The sequence below is a fragment of the Pelophylax lessonae genome (assembly GCF_965119305.1).
Source record: "Pelophylax lessonae genome assembly, chromosome: 1".
Taxonomy (NCBI): domain Eukaryota; kingdom Metazoa; phylum Chordata; class Amphibia; order Anura; family Ranidae; genus Pelophylax; species Pelophylax lessonae.
In genome coordinates this window covers 406,958,276-406,979,674 of record NC_138768.1, presented here as the reverse complement: position 1 = coordinate 406,979,674, position 21,399 = coordinate 406,958,276, and the positions used below count along the sequence as shown (strand labels likewise).

The 21,399-nt window shown below is 42.4% G+C and overlaps 1 protein-coding gene across 5 annotated transcripts in view; it reads left to right on the top strand.

Moving 5' to 3' along the window:
• The window catches only part of FSD1L (fibronectin type III and SPRY domain containing 1 like), a 153,816-nt gene that overhangs the window by 112,817 nt on the left and 19,600 nt on the right, over positions 1 to 21,399 (top strand). For 3 of the 5 annotated variants that reach the window (XR_014225833.1, XM_082270804.1, XM_082270802.1), the window contains 2 exons: positions 4,516 to 4,616; positions 6,093 to 6,344. Coding sequence is in view for 4 of the 5 variants with exons in the window: in XM_082270804.1 (XP_082126930.1) it covers positions 4,516 to 4,616; positions 6,093 to 6,344 (353 nt within the window). In the remaining variant the exon portion in view is untranslated. The remainder of the gene's footprint in view (positions 1 to 4,515; positions 4,617 to 6,092; positions 6,345 to 21,399) is intronic. The other 2 variants (XM_082270803.1, XM_082270805.1) reach the window with 1 other exon arrangement.

The window sequence follows — 21,399 nt, the reverse complement described above, 5'->3', positions numbered from 1 at the left end:
AAGAGCTCTGAAGGTCCGCCGGAGCGCATGCACCGCTGGTTTCAGTGGCTGCATGCAGGATGAATATCTCCTAAACCTTGCAGGTTTAGGAGATATTAATTATACCTACAGGTAAGCCTTATTATGTTTGACCTTTTTGTTTGGTGGGCGTGTTGTTTGCTGTGCTGACCACCCCTCAGTTGTAGTTGTACTGCTTTTGGATGTCCCAGTTGTAATGACTTAACCACTTAAAGCGGAGTTCACTTAAAAATGGAACTTCCGCTTTATGTATTCTAACCCCCTGACATGCCACATTTGGCATGTCATTTTTTGGGGGGGGGAGCGGGTACCTAGTTTTGACAGGTACCTGCTCCTACTTCCGCTCGGAGCGCCGCGGTGCCCTGAACGGAAGTTCTCCTCTCCCCCTCCCTCCCTGCAATCTTCTGGGACATGTCAGAGGTCCCAGAAGATTGCCGGCCAATCAAGATGCGCAGCGCGACTCGCGCATGCCCAGTGGGTACCCGGCTGTGAAGCCGCAAACTGTCACAGCCGGGTGCCCACAGCAGTGATGCCAGCGCAGAGGGAGAGGATCGAGGCTTCGGGCGGCCGCATCGCTGGACCGTTGGACAGGTGAGTGAAATGGCTGGAACTCCGCTTTAAGGACCGAGCCCATTTTTGACACATGTTCACAAGTTAAAATCAGTATTTTTTGCTAGAAAACTACTTAGAACCCCCAAACATTATATATATATATATATATATATATATATATATATATATATATATATATATTTTTTAGCAAAAACTCTGGAGAATAAAATGGCGGTCATTGCAATATTTTTTGTCACGCGGTATTTGCGCAGCGGTCTTCCAAACGCCATTTTTTAAAAAAAAAATACGAATAATAAATTTCACTGCATTTAAAAATAACTAAACAGTAAAGTTAGCCCAATTTTTTTTTGTATATTGCGAAAGATGATGTCATGTCGAGTAAATTAGATACCCAACATGTTATGGTTTAAAATTGGGCACACCCGCGGAATGGCGACAAACTACGGTCAATAAAAATCTCCATAGTCGACGCTTTAAAATTGTTTAACGGTTACCAGTTTAGAGTTAGAGAGTAGCTCTTTTTTAATTATTTCTCTCGCTCTGGCGATTGCGGTGATACCTCACATGTGTGGTTTGAACAGCGATTTCATTTGCGGGCACGACTTCTGTATATGTTTTCTTTCATGCGCGAGCTCACGGCGACGGGGGCGGCTAAAATGTATTATTTTTTTTTCTATTTTTTTTATTTATTTATTTATTTTCATTTTAGCACCGGTTTAAAAAAAAAAAAATCTGATCACTTTTATTGCTGTCACAAGCAATGTAAACATCCCTTGTGACAGCAATAGGCAGTGACAGGTACTCTTTATGGAGGGATCGGGGGTCTAAAAGACCCTAGACCCCTCCACTACACTTCCATGTATTCAAAATGCCGAAAACTGCATTTTTGAATACTGTCACTTTTTAAATTTAGCTCCTTTAGCAGCCGAGTAACCCGGATGTGACGTCATGGACGCTGCCTCTGGGTTACGTCATCGTAGACCCGATCAAAGCCGCATCCGGCTTTGATCAGGACTCTAACCAGCCAGCGAAAGCTGCCTGGTGATGCCTCTAGCTGCAGGCTAGATGCCTCTAGCTGCAGGCATCACTCCGGTACAACCACTTAAATGCAGCCGACGTAGACCTATGTCGGTTTGCGTTAACTGGTTAAAGAAGCCTGTATTGTACGATCAGGAACCTGCCAGTAAAATCAGATTCCTTCTGTACAGTACAGGACAAAGGTTCCTCTCCTCTGCTCTAATGATCTCTTTATTGCTTGCTACAAAATCAAGGCTAGCTAGGAGTGGGAGGGATTATAGGTAAAGGCCCCTGCACCCATTGTTTTTTCCTATGTCCAAATCACCTGATGGTAGCTGCATATAAACCATTGTTACTGATTTAAAGAAGCCTGTGTCCTGTACTGTACTTCAGGAAATAGATTTTACTGGTAAGTCCAAAATCCCATCTATTACATCAGACATTTGTATCTAAACGTATGGAAAGATCTTGTCCATAATTGATCGATTTTATATATACTGTAAGGGAAATTCCTCAAGTTTCTGCCTTGTCCCAGTAGGCAGGACTTCTTTGGAAAATTCTCCCACAATAAACCAAATGTTTATTCAAGAACTTTAAAGTTTTAAGTTTGTGTTCTTAGCTTGGCTTGTCTTTATTTGGCTTTGTCTTTATTTCTTTCCCATGCTTGCATATGCAACTTTTTATTTTGGTAAGTAACCTCTGCCTACTCTTTCTGTTCTAGTTTCCCAACACTAAGCATGATTCTCTTTTTGTTATTTGAGCTGACTTTTGGGTGACCTGGTTTGCAGTTTGTTTTTTGCAGATTGTTAGTAAAAGTTAACTTTTTTATTTTTTTTATAAAAATAAAAACAGGTATTTCACAAAGTTACATGTATAATATAATTCTGCCTCTGTGAACACTTAGGACTCATTCACACAGGCACCCAGTCACATAGAGCATTAAGAGCTGTTTGTTTGCCTTTCTGTCCTAGCGCTGTGCTATATACATACATCTTTTATACATGAATGGACATGCATCGGCTGTACGGACTCATCCACACAGCCATGTTTGACAGATACGCAGGGTCAAGTGCACAGGCCTGAACACACAGGCTCTGAATCCAGATCCATGCACCCATCCATACAGCTGATCCATGTCCATTTTATAATGCACAACTCCTACAAACGATATTTATTTATACATTTTATGTATAGGTAAATTGTAATCTACAGTATCTACTTTTGATACATAAATAGACATGAAGTCAGCTTAATATATATATAGTCCTGGGTTACTGGTTTAATGTTTTAGAAACCTTGTTTCTGTCTACAATCTTGCCTGCACATTTGTCTGCCCGCTAAGACTTTGAGCCACCTTAAGCCAGCCATAGATGGATCGAAATTCCTGCTAAACTTGCTAAACTTTTGATCTATCTATGGGCAGGATGGTTGTGCTGAATTCAATCCATTGTTCGATTTCAGTACAACCAGCCTGTCTTTTCTTTTTTTTTTCTACTGATCACTGCCGGCGGCTTTGGCTGGCAGCAGTGATTATTGTATTCTGCCGATGGGGAAGGCTCCCTGCGCTCCCTGCTGCTGAACACAATAGCGCTGGGAGGGATAAAGCTTTTTTCTTTCCTTCAACTTGCGTAATTGTATATCTATGGCCTGTCTAAATAATCTGATCCCAACAAAACTAAAGCAGGGATAGTGTGGTAATCACATTATATTATATAGAGATGGTACCTAGAAGAAGCATTTTCTGTTCTGAAAATGAAGCACAATAATTACATATAGAACAGCAAGCAAAGTTACAAAAGCAAGCTAATCAAAATGTGAAAGTCATCTCCAAAATAAATTTAATAAATCTTAAAAAACATAAATAATTTAAACATCCTGAAAATACACTGTAGTTTTCTGTATCATCTTAAAGGAGAAGTGTGACATAGCCTAAATAAATAATTCATACTACCTTCAGCTTGGAACTGCTTTAGATTCTTTCCTGTGCCCTGCTGTTAGTGCTGTTGCCCCACTTGAACTCTCAGTAAGGACAGACTAACAATACACTCCTGTTTGAATGTTTAGAGGGACAGTTACAATCTAAGCGATCAGTCCCTTTGTTTTCCCAAGCAGCAGCCTAGCGTGAGTATTTCCATCGCAACGTAATGTCACGCTGAAAACAGGAAATGGAGGCAGCGTGACCAAATGGTGAGCTCTGTGGAGTCTTCTTCAGCACAAGGAGACACACAATCAGTGCTGTATTTTCAACATGTGCAGTGTTCACGGACCTCAAGTAGAATGAGCACTGCACACATTGACTATTGGATTCCATTTGGGGCCTTGACCCTGTCCTTTGAGCTACAGCCAAGCCTGTCACTAGCAGCTGTGTATCCTGGCACTGCACCCACCACTAAAGGAGTGAGGTGCAAGGTTGAGTCAGGGAAAACTCCTGTCAGACATCAATCTACATAAAGTCTGTCCACGTATTTCTTAGTGCTTGGCTGGGCTCATTCCCCTCTAATGTTTTTGCACAGAAAGGATAAGGGGGAGAGAAATTGAGCAGTCTGGAGAGAAAAACATTCTGGATTTTAAGGAATTGAATATACTGAGTCAGAGATAGCTATGGCTATTATTTTCTCTCTGTGCTTAAACTAAAAGCTAATTTGGGGCTCAGAAGGACAAAAGCACTGTGCCTGGTGTAAACAGGCTGAATAGTATAAACCTTTCAAAATAAACAAAAATATGAACTTATATGTACACCGTTCCTGTGTTGAGTGCAATGCACTAGTACACATGAATGCTTGTCACAGTCTGAACACTTGGAACTTGTACTGTACAATCCACTGCCTGTAGTTTAATGCATTAGCATGTGTAAATGTGTTTAGTTTGACCTAGTAGTTATATTTACTTTTTTCCTGTGCCCTGCAGAAGTGCAACACCATCCCCAAAAAGAACTTCCGTTACTTCTAGGCCGCCTGTTAGCAGGGGCAGCAGAGACCGATTTACAGGAGAGTCTTACACAGTTTTGGGCAAGTATTGCTGTCTTTTTCCATTTTGAATTACGTTTTTAGTTTCATGTAAACAAGGTAGCCATTCTAGTTTAGTCCCAACTTGCTTCTTTATACAACTGAGAGACATGTCCACACATGTGGGCAAGTTGTCATTTCTGCCCCTGAATACCAGGTCCGGGCTCTAACATAGGGGCATAAGCTCAGCCCTCCCTACTTTGCAACCATACAGACTGGGAGACTGTACTAGCCTGTGTGGTATCCACTGACTCCACACAAATGGACTCTGCCAGAAGCCAAAAAATCTAGTTTTAATAGTTGCATTTCTTCCGAATAGAAGAAACCTACCCATTAGCCATTTTACATTTTGAAAAGTAATAGTCCTGTCAGAGTGTTTTTGTGGCATATTGATCCTAGTGTCAGATTGTTTACTAAAACCTCATTACAAGGTCAATTTGTCCATGGTGTGGCAAGTATACTGTGAATATCTATGACCAGGAGCCCAGTTTTTTGCATACAGCCACAGACAGACAATGACAAGTTAAGAAGAAAACAGCAGCTGTCTGCCACTGTTTATATCTGCACTTCGAGCAGTTGCATGTGGTTAGGGACAAATGACCACCCAAAGACACAGACAGATTGCATCCAGGGCTAATCATTTGTCACTAACATAATGTAACTGCGCAATGTGCTGATGCCTACTTACAGCAGCAGACAGCCACACCTTCTGTCAGCCTGTCATTGACTTGTACAAGCTTCCTTGCTGTGGCTGTCTACAAACATCCAGGTAGCTGCACCACCTGTCCACAGCCGCACCATGACCCTTTTAGCCAACTGAGGCCTAAGAAACTAATGGCTGAACTTCCACAGCCTTGAGTTAAGCCCTGTCCATACACCACCCCCTTGTCCAGTGAGAGTGCATCATTGGCTAATAAGGACCACTAGACATCTTGTGGGGCCTGTTTTTAGCAGGACCTTTATTTCTAAATGTTTAAATTGACTGAGATATTAAGAAAATGTGGCATCGGGACATTTACCTACAAGCAACTGATTTTCTGTGCAATAATCCGACAGAGAAAAATGACTGCCACTTCAAAGTTTCAGGTAGCCTTAAATGTCTGATAGTATAAAATAACCTACTAAACAGAGGTACCCAAATGTCAACCATCACAGGTTCTGTCTAAGCATTGCCTTCCACATATTTTATTTTTGAAGACTTTTAGTAGTTTTTTACATAAACTATAAGAATACATTTTTTTAACCCTCTTCCAAGCCACCACTAGAAAAAAAACCTTTGTTATTGTCTGTGTGCCTTTACCATTCAAATTGTTAGGAAGTAGAGGGGTTGGTTATACCCAACAGGGATACACACAACTTGACAAGAAATGGTTCATTAGAGTTGAGCTTTAACTGTTATCAGCATAAGAGTGTGTGGAGTGAATACACCTTCAAAATGAGCCTGTGGTTTCCTAATAATTCTAATGGTTATCCAAACAGGTGATACAACAATTGAAAGTGGACAGCATTACTGGGAAGTTAAAGCTCAAAAGGACTGCAAATCCTACAGTGTGGGCGTCACATATAAGACAATTGGCAAGTTTGACCAGCTAGGGAAGACCAATACAAGCTGGTGCTTACATGTGAACAACTGGTTACAGGCAACATTTGCTGCAAAACACAACAACAAAGCAAAAGCCTTGGAAGTAGCAGTACCGGATAAAATAGGTGTATACTGTGACTTTGATGGAGGTAACTTTTTAGTAATTGCATATGATTTATTACAGAGCACCCCTATGTTATAAAGAAGAGGAGTGGGGGGGGGGGGGTGTTTATAGTTTTAACACAACTACTCTCCTAGGGTGAAAATTGGTAAAAACATCTCCCTTCGCGTAGATAGTGTTCAAATAGTGAGCATTGTAACCCTAGGATGGGATTATGTCACTGTCATGATCACCAGTTAAAAATAAAGGGAAAAAAAGCCTAAAGAAAAGAAACCTAATGCAGCTAACACATTTAAGGACTAAGCTGCAATATGCAACATGTTTATTCTTGAGTTTACATGCACTTTAAGTAATTCTGAGTCACTACACCAGAACAAGGATGCAACAAATACATTTCTGAATAAAGTCAGAATCTGTTATTGGCTCTCAAATTGTTCACAGTGAATATTGGAGTTGATTTACTAAAACTGGAGAGTGCAAAATCTGGTGCAGCTCTGCTTAGAAACTAAAGTTTTACTAAACCCAGGACCCTGCATTCACTATATCTGGTCTCCCACAGTGCACAGAACATTGAAATGCAATTATTTTAGGGAATATAAACTGTTAAATACTTTTTCTCATCAGTATATAGCAGTCTTGGGACTTCTATCAGTCTGGCTAAAGCTTGTAGGAGGAGGTTCATTCTCCTCTGACTGTCCTATGAGGCTGCATTACCCCTGACCCTCTGTCTGGACAGCGCTGATTGGCGCTGTGCCGATCACATTAACCCTCCTAGGAAAAAATAAATAAACTCTCTAGCAATACACACCAATCTGAGCATGTGCAGAGTGCCCCCAAGGCTCTGTACTTTCAGGAGTTAGATTGGAGACTGTGGAAGAAGGCGAGGATCAGATAAGACAGGATCAAATAGCCTTTTTACACAGCCTTTTAGCCCCTTAGGTTCCACAGTAAGTATAACAAGCAGGATAAGAGTTGGCGCATCACACATACCTATATAGCATCAAGGGGTATGCAGTTCATGTATAGTCATTAATCTGGTGTAGTTGATGGCTGAAATAGATTACACTCAGGGCCAGCTCAGCTGCAGAGAGAAGTCAGCTCTGAAAGTGAAAATAAAAACAAAAAGCAGAGCGCCTCTAAGTGTTATCAGTTTAATTAAAAGGGTAATGCAGGTACAGGAAAACTGCTCACATTTAAAACAGTATAAAATAGCTCATCTGTTAGGTGGTCTGCAGGAACACAGGGGTCCACGGCTGGATGTTAGTAGCTCCAAGAGATGGTGCAGGGGATGCTGAAGGAGGGAGATGTCTGGAGAGCCAAGAGACCAGATAGTCAGCAGCTTCAGGAAGGTGTTCTGTTCCTCAGGGAGACACCTGGTGAGCCGAGAGACCGTTAGGTAGAATGGCTGTCAGCTTCAGAAGGGCGCCCTGCTCCTCAGTACATCCGGCGCCAACAGATAGGGGAGCCCAGCGTGACAGATCCAGCAGCCAAACGCACAACGCGTTTCCGAGCGTGCGCAGTAGCCTCACAGGGCGTGCGCGCTCCTTTCTCAAGTGCAGTGGCATGACACAGAAGAGCTGAACAAGTTTATAGGAAGCCAGCACTCAAGCTGGGTGGATACAGATGGACTTAAAGTGGCCATTGTAAATGGGCTGGACAGTGGGACCACAATACTTAAAGCGGCAATAAGAAAATAAACACAAAAAAAAAAAAAAAAAAAAATCGCATACAAATGAAATCGCATTGAAAAAAAAAAAAACAAAAAAAAAACAAAAAAACAAAATGGTTATTTAACAAGGTAAAAAGACATACATCGGCTCTAATCATAATATGGTGTTAACATCTAGCTCTTCGTTTAAACCCTTGGGTGAAAGTGAATCCAGGGTATAGATCCAAAATGTCTCTCGTTGGCATAATTTGGCAAATCGTTCGGCCTCAGATGGAAGTTTGGGGATAGACTCTATTACCCAAACCTCCAATCCTGATGTGGACTTGTTGTGGAACTCGAGGAAATGGCGTGGTACGCTATGTTGGTCACAACCCTCCTCCACAAACCTGCGATGGCGACCAAATCGTTGCCGTAGTGGGCGGATGGTGCGACCAACATAGAGTAGTCCACAGGGACAGGTCAGGCAGTAGATCACGTAATCAGTAGAACAGTTGTAGAATTCTTCCAAACGGTAAGTCTTATTCTCATGGGTGAACTGTTTTTTACCATGTCGCACAAAGGCACATGTTTTACATAAAGGCTTGTTACATCGATACATGCCCTTTAAGGGAATGAGGCATAGTGGATTATGGACTTTTTTAGTTTTGAGACGACTGGGTGCAATTTTGTTTTTTAGGGTGGGAGCCCTACGGTAAGTAACTCTAGGTTTGTGACCTAAACTGGGTAAAAGATGGGGGTCCTGTAATAAAATGTTCCAGTGTTTCTGTAGTATGGATTCCATTTTCCTGTAGCGGCAGTGGAATCTGGTGATGAACCTCGGAGTGGATTCATCATATTTAGCTGTATTTTTGGGGGGTTTACCAGGCAGGAAGGTGGTGTAAGCTTGATTGACCAATTGGTCAGGGTAACCCTTATCCCTAAACTTGGCTCTCAAAGCATCACTCTGTGTGATGTAATCTATATCCCTGGTACAGTTCTGTCTAAGGCGACAGAACTGCCCTTTAGGTATATTGTTTACCCACTGGGGATGATGACAACTACTATAGTGTAGGTACGAGTTGCCAGCGGTGGGCTTGGTGTAGTTCCGGGCAAAAATGGAAGTTCCTTCACTACCCAGCTCGAGGTCCAGGAAGGCTAGATGAACCGCATCACAAACAGAAGTAAAGGTGAGACCGAAATCATTGGTGTTGCAGTGGATGACAAAATCATCAATCGAGGATGGAGGACCGTCCCAGATGATGATGATATCGTCTATGTAACGGCCGTAAAAAACTAGATATTGAGCAAAGGGGTTGTTGTGCCAAATGAAGGATTCTTCCCAGAAACCCATGGTCAGGTTAGCGTAGGAGGGTGCAAAGTTAGCGCCCATTGCGGTACCATGGGTCTGAAGGTAGAAGTCGCCATTAAAACAGAAGTAGTTATGCCTAAGACAAAAATCGGTGGCATCAAGGATAAAGGTGGCTTGTTGGTTATTGAGCATAGGATCTTTTAATAAAAAGTGTTGTGTCGCCCGCAGACCTATGTCATGGGGGATGGACGTATAAAGGGAATTAACGTCCAGGGACAACCAAAGATAGCTATCCGCCCAAGAGTATGGGGCTAAGAGCTCCAATAGGTGGATAGAGTCTCTGATATAAGACTGCAGGGACTGGGCGAGTGGCTGCAAAAATACATCAATGTACTGTGACAATCCGCTGGTGATGCTATCCATGGCAGCAACGATAGGTCTACCAGGTGGGCAGAGGGGGTCTTTATGTACCTTGGGAAGGTGATAGAAATAAGGTGTATGGTAGTATTCCTTTTTAAGAAAAGCGGCTTCTTTGGTATCAAGGACTTTATCTCTAACTGCGTTACAGATCAAAGACTCCACCTCTAATCTAAAGGTGGGGAGCGGATCCTTGGTTAGCTTGACGTAGGTGTTTGTGTCAGACAAGAGTCTGAGGGCTTCCCTGATGTAATCGGCCCTGTCCTGGATGACTATAGCTCCACCCTTGTCGGCCGGTTTAATGACCAAATCTGTATTGTCGGCAAATTTTTTAAGGGAAAGGGTTTCGTTGCGGGTAAGGTTGTGGTGAATTAATTTCTTAGTATTAGAGGGCTGATGACATAGCTGCTGGAGATCAGAAAACACCATTCTGTAAAAAGACTCAATATACGGGCCTTTGGACCTAGTAGGATAGAAAACTGACGGGGGATATAGATTGGTGTGCTTGACAGGGGGAGATGTCTGTAAGTGTTGTGTGTACAAGTATAGGTTGAGGTCAGGGTCATCGGGGTCAGGATCAACCTCATATAAGCTAAAAACATCATCCTCAATGGTAAGCAGTTCAGTATCAGAGGTGCTAGTGGGTATGTCCTTGTCCAGGAGGGGTGTATTGCTCAAGTCCTTCTTGGACTTAATGTTGAAGTGTCTATTGAGGGTCAATTTTCTGACAAATTGATTAAGATCTTTAAATAGGAGGAAAGAGTTGGGATATGTGGTGGGTGAAAAAGAAAGACCTCTGCTGAGTAGGGCTTCATCAGCAGGCGTGAGGGCCTGTGATGATAGATTAAATAATTTTATAGTTTGCGCACCTTGGCTCCTATTTTTGTGTTTGTGCCTTCCTCCTCTACATCCTCTTCTATGAATTTTCTTTTTAGCCTTTGCTTTAGGTGGGGGCTGATCCCTAAAAAAGACACAGAGGTGGAGTGAGGTGGTATATCACCAAGCTGGAAATCACCCACTAATATGGTTGGACCTTCAGTGGGATCCGAGCCAGTGTTCTCATTAAGTGAGTGGGGGTCTTGGCTTATATTGTCTGCAGACGGGAGAGGGACTAACTGGGTGGTGCATGGAGGGGGGCCAGTCGGAGGATTAGGTGGGATGCATTGCTGACTGGTGGGCATTGAGGATGTTTTGTTGAGGGGTGTATTCCCTCTATGGGTAGTGGCAGTAGGGGGAGAGGTGCTCACCTTGTGTGTGGCCAACCCACCTGACATGCTTGCAATATTAGTGCCTACTTTTTTCTGTTTTGGAACAAATAGACTCTTTGGAAGTCCTGGTGTTAGTTGTTTTTGTAGGGGGGTCTTTCTGGTCTTATTGTTGGGGTATGGTGGCGGGTTTCTATGAGCAGTGGATAGAGGGGGAGGGCAAATGGGAGGGTGAAGAGGACCAGGGACTGGGTGGTGGGGAGGGGGGAAAGAAGGAAGATCCATGAGGGGGGTTATTAAAGGATGTTGCTTCCAGGAAAAAACCTTATTATGTTGGTAATCACCCAGATCGCGTTTGAATTTGCCTAGCTTTGTGCGGATCATGTTGTCCTCTTTTTTCCGTGTATTCTTTTGGAGGGTGTCGGACCATGAGGAGGGAACAGATTGGTTGAAGGACAGAATATCCTCAACCAACATCTGAATGTGATGCACAGCGTCTTCATATTTGATGCAGCGTTGACTAATGATGACATTCATGAATTTGGAGGTACAGAAATCAGCAATGCCCTCCCAATCTTTGGTATGTGCTGGATCTAAGAATGAACAGGATTTTAAAATACGGAGACCTCTAGGTGTAATTTTGTCTTCTACGTATTTTTTGAGAAAAAAGCTATCCCACCAGTGAGTGTTAGCCGTATGAAAGAGTCTCTCAAGTTTCTTAAATTTACCACACAGCGTGTAACGAGTGGGTTTGGGCAATTGTACAGAATTATGAAAAAGGTCAGATGGTAACGTGGAGAACAGAGTATCTAGGATCTCATATTTATGGAGTTCCAAATTATTTAGAAAATCCATGGCAAAAAAAAAAAAAAATAATAAAAAAAAAAAAAAAAAAGTGTTTCACACACATATATATATATATATATATACATATATATATATATATATACATATATATATATATATATATATGAATTAAAATGAAAGAAACAAAAAAAAAAAAACAAATATTAGGTACAGATAGATTAAAACATTAAGTTAAAAGATCAACCGCAATAAGCATGGGTACATGAACAAATAAATACAGACTGACATGCTAGGATGTCTAAAAAGGCAAAGTGTCAGCAGCACAACAAAAACAAACTTCAATAAGCACATGAACAAGCAGGATAAGAGTTGGCGCATCACACATACCTATATAGCATCAAGGGGTATGCAGTTCATGTATAGTCATTAATCTGGTGTAGTTGATGGCTGAAATAGATTACACTCAGGGCCAGCTCAGCTGCAGAGAGAAGTCAGCTCTGAAAGTGAAAATAAAAACAAAAAGCAGAGCGCCTCTAAGTGTTATCAGTTTAATTAAAAGGGTAATGCAGGTACAGGAAAACTGCTCACATTTAAAACAGTATAAAATAGCTCATCTGTTAGGTGGTCTGCAGGAACACAGGGGTCCACGGCTGGATGTTAGTAGCTCCAAGAGATGGTGCAGGGGATGCTGAAGGAGGGAGATGTCTGGAGAGCCAAGAGACCAGATAGTCAGCAGCTTCAGGAAGGTGTTCTGTTCCTCAGGGAGACACCTGGTGAGCCGAGAGACCGTTAGGTAGAATGGCTGTCGGCTTCAGAAGGGCGCCCTGCTCCTCAGTACATCCGGCGCCAACAGATAGGGGAGCCCAGCGTGACAGATCCAGCAGCCAAACGCACAACGCGTTTCCGAGCGTGCGCAGTAGCCTCACAGGGCGTGCGCGCTCCTTTCTCAAGTGCAGTGGCATGACACAGAAGAGCTGAACAAGTTTATAGGAAGCCAGCACTCAAGCTGGGTGGATACAGATGGACTTAAAGTGGCCATTGTAAATGGGCTGGACAGTGGGACCACAATACTTAAAGCGGCAATAAGAAAATAAACACAAAAAAAAAAAAAAAAAAATCGCATACAAATGAAATCGCATTGAAAAAAAAAACAAAACAAAAAAAAACAAAAAAACAAAATGGTTATTTAACAAGGTAAAAAGACATACATCGGCTCTAATCATAATATGGTGTTAACATCTAGCTCTTCGTTTAAACCCTTGGGTGAAAGTGAATCCAGGGTATAGATCCAAAATGTCTCTCGTTGGCATAATTTGGCAAATCGTTCGGCCTCAGATGGAAGTTTGGGGATAGACTCTATTACCCAAACCTCCAATCCTGATGTGGACTTGTTGTGGAACTCGAGGAAATGGCGTGGTACGCTATGTTGGTCACAACCCTCCTCCACAAACCTGCGATGGCGACCAAATCGTTGCCGTAGTGGGCGGATGGTGCGACCAACATAGAGTAGTCCACAGGGACAGGTCAGGCAGTAGATCACGTAATCAGTAGAACAGTTGTAGAATTCTTCCAAACGGTAAGTCTTATTCTCATGGGTGAACTGTTTTTTACCATGTCGCACAAAGGCACATGTTTTACATAAAGGCTTGTTACATCGATACATGCCCTTTAAGGGAATGAGGCATAGTGGATTATGGACTTTTTTAGTTTTGAGACGACTGGGTGCAATTTTGTTTTTTAGGGTGGGAGCCCTAACTCCACCTCTGTGTCTTTTTTAGGGATCAGCCCCCACCTAAAGCAAAGGCTAAAAAGAAAATTCATAGAAGAGGATGTAGAGGAGGAAGGCACAAACACAAAAATAGGAGCCAAGGTGCGCAAACTATAAAATTATTTAATCTATCATCACAGGCCCTCACGCCTGCTGATGAAGCCCTACTCAGCAGAGGTCTTTCTTTTTCACCCACCACATATCCCAACTCTTTCCTCCTATTTAAAGATCTTAATCAATTTGTCAGAAAATTGACCCTCAATAGACACTTCAACATTAAGTCCAAGAAGGACTTGAGCAATACACCCCTCCTGGACAAGGACATACCCACTAGCACCTCTGATACTGAACTGCTTACCATTGAGGATGATGTTTTTAGCTTATATGAGGTTGATCCTGACCCCGATGACCCTGACCTCAACCTATACTTGTACACACAACACTTACAGACATCTCCCCCTGTCAAGCACACCAATCTATATCCCCGTCAGTTTTCTATCCTACTAGGTCCAAAGGCCCGTATATTGAGTCTTTTTACAGAATGGTGTTTTCTGATCTCCAGCAGCTATGTCATCAGCCCTCTAATACTAAGAAATTAATTCACCACAACCTTACCCGCAACGAAACCCTTTCCCTTAAAAAATTTGCCGACAATACAGATTTGGTCATTAAACCGGCCGACAAGGGTGGAGCTATAGTCATCCAGGACAGGGCCGATTACATCAGGGAAGCCCTCAGACTCTTGTCTGACACAAACACCTACGTCAAGCTAACCAAGGATCCGCTCCCCACCTTTAGATTAGAGGTGGAGTCTTTGATCTGTAACGCAGTTAGAGATAAAGTCCTTGATACCAAAGAAGCCGCTTTTCTTAAAAAGGAATACTACCATACACCTTATTTCTATCACCTTCCCAAGGTACATAAAGACCCCCTCTGCCCACCTGGTAGACCTATCGTTGCTGCCATGGATAGCATCACCAGCGGATTGTCACAGTACATTGATGTATTTTTGCAGCCACTCGCCCAGTCCCTGCAGTCTTATATCAGAGACTCTATCCACCTATTGGAGCTCTTAGCCCCATACTCTTGGGCGGATAGCTATCTTTGGTTGTCCCTGGACGTTAATTCCCTTTATACGTCCATCCCCCATGACATAGGTCTGCGGGCGACACAACACTTTTTATTAAAAGATCCTATGCTCAATAACCAACAAGCCACCTTTATCCTTGATGCCACCGATTTTTGTCTTAGGCATAACTACTTCTGTTTTAATGGCGACTTCTACCTTCAGACCCATGGTACCGCAATGGGCGCTAACTTTGCACCCTCCTACGCTAACCTGACCATGGGTTTCTGGGAAGAATCCTTCATTTGGCACAACAACCCCTTTGCTCAATATCTAGTTTTTTACGGCCGTTACATAGACGATATCATCATCATCTGGGACGGTCCTCCATCCTCGATTGATGATTTTGTCATCCACTGCAACACCAATGATTTCGGTCTCACCTTTACTTCTGTTTGTGATGCGGTTCATCTAGCCTTCCTGGACCTCGAGCTGGGTAGTGAAGGAACTTCCATTTTTGCCCGGAACTACACCAAGCCCACCGCTGGCAACTCGTACCTACACTATAGTAGTTGTCATCATCCCCAGTGGGTAAACAATATACCTAAAGGGCAGTTCTGTCGCCTTAGACAGAACTGTACCAGGGATATAGATTACATCACACAGAGTGATGCTTTGAGAGCCAAGTTTAGGGATAAGGGTTACCCTGACCAATTGGTCAATCAAGCTTACACCACCTTCCTGCCTGGTAAACCCCCCAAAAATACAGCTAAATATGATGAATCCACTCCGAGGTTCATCACCAGATTCCACTGCCGCTACAGGAAAATGGAATCCATACTACAGAAACACTGGAACATTTTATTACAGGACCCCCATCTTTTACCCAGTTTAGGTCACAAACCTAGAGTTACTTACCGTAGGGCTCCCACCCTAAAAAACAAAATTGCACCCAGTCGTCTCAAAACTAAAAAAGTCCATAATCCACTATGCCTCATTCCCTTAAAGGGCATGTATCGATGTAACAAGCCTTTATGTAAAACATGTGCCTTTGTGCGACATGGTAAAAAACAGTTCACCCATGAGAATAAGACTTACCGTTTGGAAGAATTCTACAACTGTTCTACTGATTACGTGATCTACTGCCTGACCTGTCCCTGTGGACTACTCTATGTTGGTCGCACCATCCGCCCACTACGGCAACGATTTGGTCGCCATCGCAGGTTTGTGGAGGAGGGTTGTGACCAACATAGCGTACCACGCCATTTCCTCGAGTTCCACAACAAGTCCACATCAGGATTGGAGGTTTGGGTAATAGAGTCTATCCCCAAACTTCCATCTGAGGCCGAACGATTTGCCAAATTATGCCAACGAGAGACATTTTGGATCTATACCCTGGATTCACTTTCACCCAAGGGTTTAAACGAAGAGCTAGATGTTAACACCATATTATGATTAGAGCCGATGTATGTCTTTTTACCTTGTTAAATAACCATTTTGTTTTTTTGTTTTTTTTTTATTTTTTTTTTTTTCAATGCGATTTCATTTGTATGCGATTTTTTTTTTTTTTTTTTTTTTTGTGTTTATTTTCTTATTGCCGCTTTAAGTATTGTGGTCCCACTGTCCAGCCCATTTACAATGGCCACTTTAAGTCCATCTGTATCCACCCAGCTTGAGTGCTGGCTTCCTATAAACTTGTTCAGCTCTTCTGTGTCATGCCACTGCACTTGAGAAAGGAGCGCGCACGCCCTGTGAGGCTACTGCGCACGCTCGGAAACGCGTTGTGCGTTTGGCTGCTGGATCTGTCACGCTGGGCTCCCCTATCTGTTGGCGCCGGATGTACTGAGGAGCAGGGCGCCCTTCTGAAGCCGACAGCCATTCTACCTAACGGTCTCTCGGCTCACCAGGTGTCTCCCTGAGGAACAGAACACCTTCCTGAAGCTGCTGACTATCTGGTCTCTTGGCTCTCCAGACATCTCCCTCCTTCAGCATCCCCTGCACCATCTCTTGGAGCTACTAACATCCAGCCGTGGACCCCTGTGTTCCTGCAGACCACCTAACAGATGAGCTATTTTATACTGTTTTAAATGTGAGCAGTTTTCCTGTACCTGCATTACCCTTTTAATTAAACTGATAACACTTAGAGGCGCTCTGCTTTTTGTTTTTATTTTCACAGTAAGTATAACAAGCATGCTTTACTGCATATACAGTGCCTTGAAAAAGTACTCATACCCCTTGAAATTTTCCACATTTTGTCATGTTACAACCAAAAACGTAAATGTATTTTATTGGGATTTTATATGATAGACCAACACAAAGTGGCACATAATTGTGAAGTGGAAGAAAAATGATAAAGTGTTTTCAAAATGTTTTACAAATATCTGAAAAGTGTGGCATGCATTTATATTCAGTCAATACTTTAAAGAACCACCTTTTGCTGCAATTATAGCTGCAAGTCTTTATGGGTATGTCTCTACCAGCTTTGCTTCTAGAGAGTGACATTTTTGCCCATTCTTCTTTGCAAAACAGCTCAAACTCTGTCAGATTTGATGGAGATTGTCTGTTAACAGCAATTTTTCAAGTCTTTCCACAGATTCTCAATTGGATTTAGGTCTGGACTTTGACTGGGCCATTCTAAAGGCCTGTACACACATACCGCTCGTCGGCCGAAAAGCTTCGGCCGACGACCGATCTGCCGATTGTAGGCTTGTTAGTATGATGCCTCCGACAGCGCACATTCGGCCGAAAAGAATCTGTCATGCAAGCATTAAAATTTTTGTATGCCGACACCAGAGCGGCCGATTGTTCGCCAGTCAGTACAGAATTCGGCCGACAGACCGCAGATTTGCAAGACTGGGCATGCTCAGAAAAGAAAAACACAGGGAAAGTTAACCATTACATGACATCACTTCTGCAGTCGGCTGTAGTCGGCAGACAAAATTCTTGTGCAGTCTTTTGCACTTTTCAACAGACACCGACAGCCCTGGACAAAAGACGGCCGATCTGTCGGCCGACGATCGGTACGTGTGTACGGGGCTTTACACATACATTTGCTTTGATCAAAACTATTCCGTTGTAACTCTGGTTGTATGTTTAGGGTCGTTGTCCTGCTGGAAGGTGAACCTCTGCCACAGTTTCAAGTCTTTTGCAGACTCTAGCAGGTTTTCTTCTAAGTCTGCCCTGTATTTGGCACTATCTATCTTCCCATTAACTCTGAGTAGCTTACCTTTCCCTGCTGAAGAAAAGCATCCCCACAACATCACGCTGCCACGACCATGTTTCACGGCTGGGAGAGTGTGTTCAGGGTATTGTGCAGTGTCAGTTTTCCTCCACACATAGAGTTTTGCTTTTAGGCCACAAAGTTCAATATTGGTCTCAACCTTCTTCCGCATGTTTGCTGTGTCCCTTACATGGCTTCTCGCAAACTGCAAACGGGACTACTTATGGCTTTCTTTCAACAATGGCTTTCTTCTTGCCACTCTTCCATAAAGGCCAGATTTGTGGAGTGCACGACTAATAGTTGTCCTGTGGACAGATTCTCCCCATCTGAGCTGTGGATCTCTGCAGCTCCTGCAGAGTTACCATGGGCCTCTTGTCTGCTTCTCTGATTAATGCTCTCCTTGCCAGGCCGTTCAGTTTAGGTCAGGGGTGGGGAACCTACGTCCCGGGGGCCGTATGCGGCCCTCAAAGTCATTTGGTCTGGCCCCCCGTGCAGCTGAGTCTGTGTCCCTCAGCTGATCTGTCAGAACGGAGCCAATGCTTCCTGTATAGTTCTGGCTCTGTTCTAAATATAATAGGCACTTTTTTAAGTTGATAATTTTGTACGGCCCCCGAATGATTTTATAAATACCCAAATGGCCCTTGGCAGAAAAAAGGTTCCCCACCCCTGGTTTAGGTGGACGGCCTTGTCTTGATAGGTTTGCAGTTGTGCCATACTCTTTCCATTTTCAGATGATAGATTGAACAGTGCTCTGTGAGATGTTCAAAGCTTAGGATATTTTTTTTTAAAACCGAACCCCGCTTCAATCTTCTCCACAACTTTATGCCTGACCTGTCTGGTGTGTTCCTTGGCCTTCATGATGCTGTTTGTGCATTAAGGTTGTCTAACAAACCTCTGAAGGCTTCAAAGAACAGCTGTATTGATACTGAGATTAAATTACACACAGGTGAACTCTATTTACTAATTATGTGACTTCTGAAGTCAACTGGTTCCACTAGATTTTAGTTAGGGGTATCAGAGTAAAGGGGCTGAATACAAATGCACGCCATGCTTTTTTTTTAGATATTTACAGGGGCATCTCATAAAATTAGAATATCCTCAAAACGTAAATTTATTTCAGTATTTCAAGGACATACTTTTCACTACGCCAACATTTTTGTATTAAAAATCCCTTTCTTTTTTTTTTTTTGGTTTTATGGAATATTCACATTTTCTGTGATACTGAATTTTGGGTTTTCAATAGCTGCAAGCCATAATCTTTAAAATTAAAATAAATAAATGCTGGAAATATATCACTCTGTCTCTAACGCATCTATTTAAAATATGAGTTTCACTTTTTGAATTAAATTACTGAAATACAATGCATCCAGAAAGTATTCACAGCGCCTTACTTTTTTCACATTGTTACAGCCTTATTCTAAAATGGATTAAATTCATTTTTTTCCCTCAAAATTCTACAAATAATACCCCATAATGACAATGCGAAAGAAGTTTGTTTGAAATCTTTGCAAATTTATTAAAAATAAAAAACAAAAAAAAAATCACATGTACATACAGTAAGTATTCACCACCTTTGCTCAATACCTTGTTGAAGCTCTTTTGGCACCAATTACAGCCTCAAGTCTTTTTGAGTATGATGCTACAGGCTTGGCACACCTATTTTTGAGCAGTTTTTCCCATTCTTCTTTGCAGGACCTCCCAAGCTCCATCAGATTCAATAGGGAACTTCGGTGCATATCAATTTTAAGGTCTCTCCAGAGATGTTTAATCGGGTTAAAAGTCTGGGCTTTGGCTGGGCCACTCAAGGACATTCATAGAATTGTACAGTAGCCACTCCTTTGTTATTTTGGCTGTGTGCTAAGGGTTGTTGTCCTGTTGGGAAGATGAACCTTCGCCCCAATCTGAAGTTCAGAGCACTCTGAAGCAGGTTTTTATCAAGCATGTCTCTGTACATTGCTGCATTTATCTTTCCCTTAATCCTGACTAGTCTCCCAGTTCCTGCTGCTGAAAAATATCCCCACAGCATGACACCATGCTTCACTGTAGGGATGGTATTGGCTAGGTGATGAGCGGTGCCCGGTTTCCTCTAGACATGACACTTGCCATTTAGGCCAAAAAGTTCAATCTTTGTTTTATCAGACCAGAGAATTTTGTTTCTTATGGTCTAAGAGTCCTTCAGGTGCCTTTTGGCCATCTCCAGGTGGGCTGTCATGTGCCTTTTATTGAGGAGTGGTATCCGTCTCGCCACTCTACCATACACGCCTGGAGTGCTGCAGAGATGGTTCTTCTTCTCGAAAGTTCTCTTCTCTCCAAAGAGAAATGCCGAAGCTCTGTCAGAGTGAACATTGGGTTCTTGGTCACCTCCCTGACTAAGGCCTTTCTTCCCTGATTGTTCAGTTTGGCCAGGCAGTCCACTATATGAAGAGACATGGCGGTTCCATTTATGGATGATGGAGGTCACTGTACTCAGTGGACCTTCAATGCTGCAGAACTTTTTCTGTATCCTTCCCTAGATCTGTGTCTCAAAACAATCCTGTCTTGGAGGTCTGCAGACAATTCCTTGGACTTCATGGCTTGGTTTCTCTTCTGACATGCACTGTTAACTGTTAGACCCTATATAGACAGGTGTGTGCCTTTCCAAACCAGGCCCAATCAATAGAATTTACCACAGGTGGACTCCAATCAAGTTTGAGAAACATCTCAAGGATGATCAGTGGAAACAGGATGCACTTGAGCTCATTTTTGAGTGTCATGGTAAAGTCTGTGAATACTTATGTACATGGTATTTTTTTATTTCTAATACATTTGCAAATAATTTAAACAAACTTTTTTCACATTGTCATTAGGGGTATTGTTTGTAGAATTTTGAAGAAAATAATGACTTACATCCATTTTGGAATAAGGAAGGCTGTAACATAACAAAATGTGGAAAAAGTGAAGCACATTGAACACTTTTGGAATGCACTGTACGTTAACTTTTTGATGATATTCCAATTTTATGAGGTGCGCATGTATTTGTAAAACATTTTGAAAACCATTTATTATTTTCCTTCCACTTCACAATTATGTGCCACTTTGTGTTTGTCTATTACATAAAATCCTAATGAAATACATTTACGTTGTAACATGACAAGATGTGGAACATTTTAATTTTTCAAAGCACTGTACAGACTGATTTTACTGTTGTGGGTTTAGTAACACTTTAAGGGTCCTTTCACTCTGACTTTCCGCCTAGCGGACTCCATTTTGCTCAGCGGGGATCAACCCGCCGATCCCCGCTGAACAGGCAGATGACAGATCTGTCTCTGCTTACTTTGCAGAGACAGACCTGTCAGATCCCCACTCTCCTCTATGGGAGATCGGATGAAAACGGACCGCCTGTCTGTTTCCGTCCGATCTGATCCTCCAGATCCTCCACTATACAACTTTCTTTAGATTTTTTTCCTTTAGATTTACCAAAACTATATAAAATGAGATCAAACCTAAACACTTTCAGTTTGTATGCAATCAGGTAGGCCCTTGCACTACATAGTTGAAGTTAAATCTAAAGGAAATCTAACAACTAAAGTTTTATAGTGTGTATCCAGCTTTAGTGTCATGCATAGCTTAAACAGTTCTTCAGTCATTATTTTCATCTTTCCAT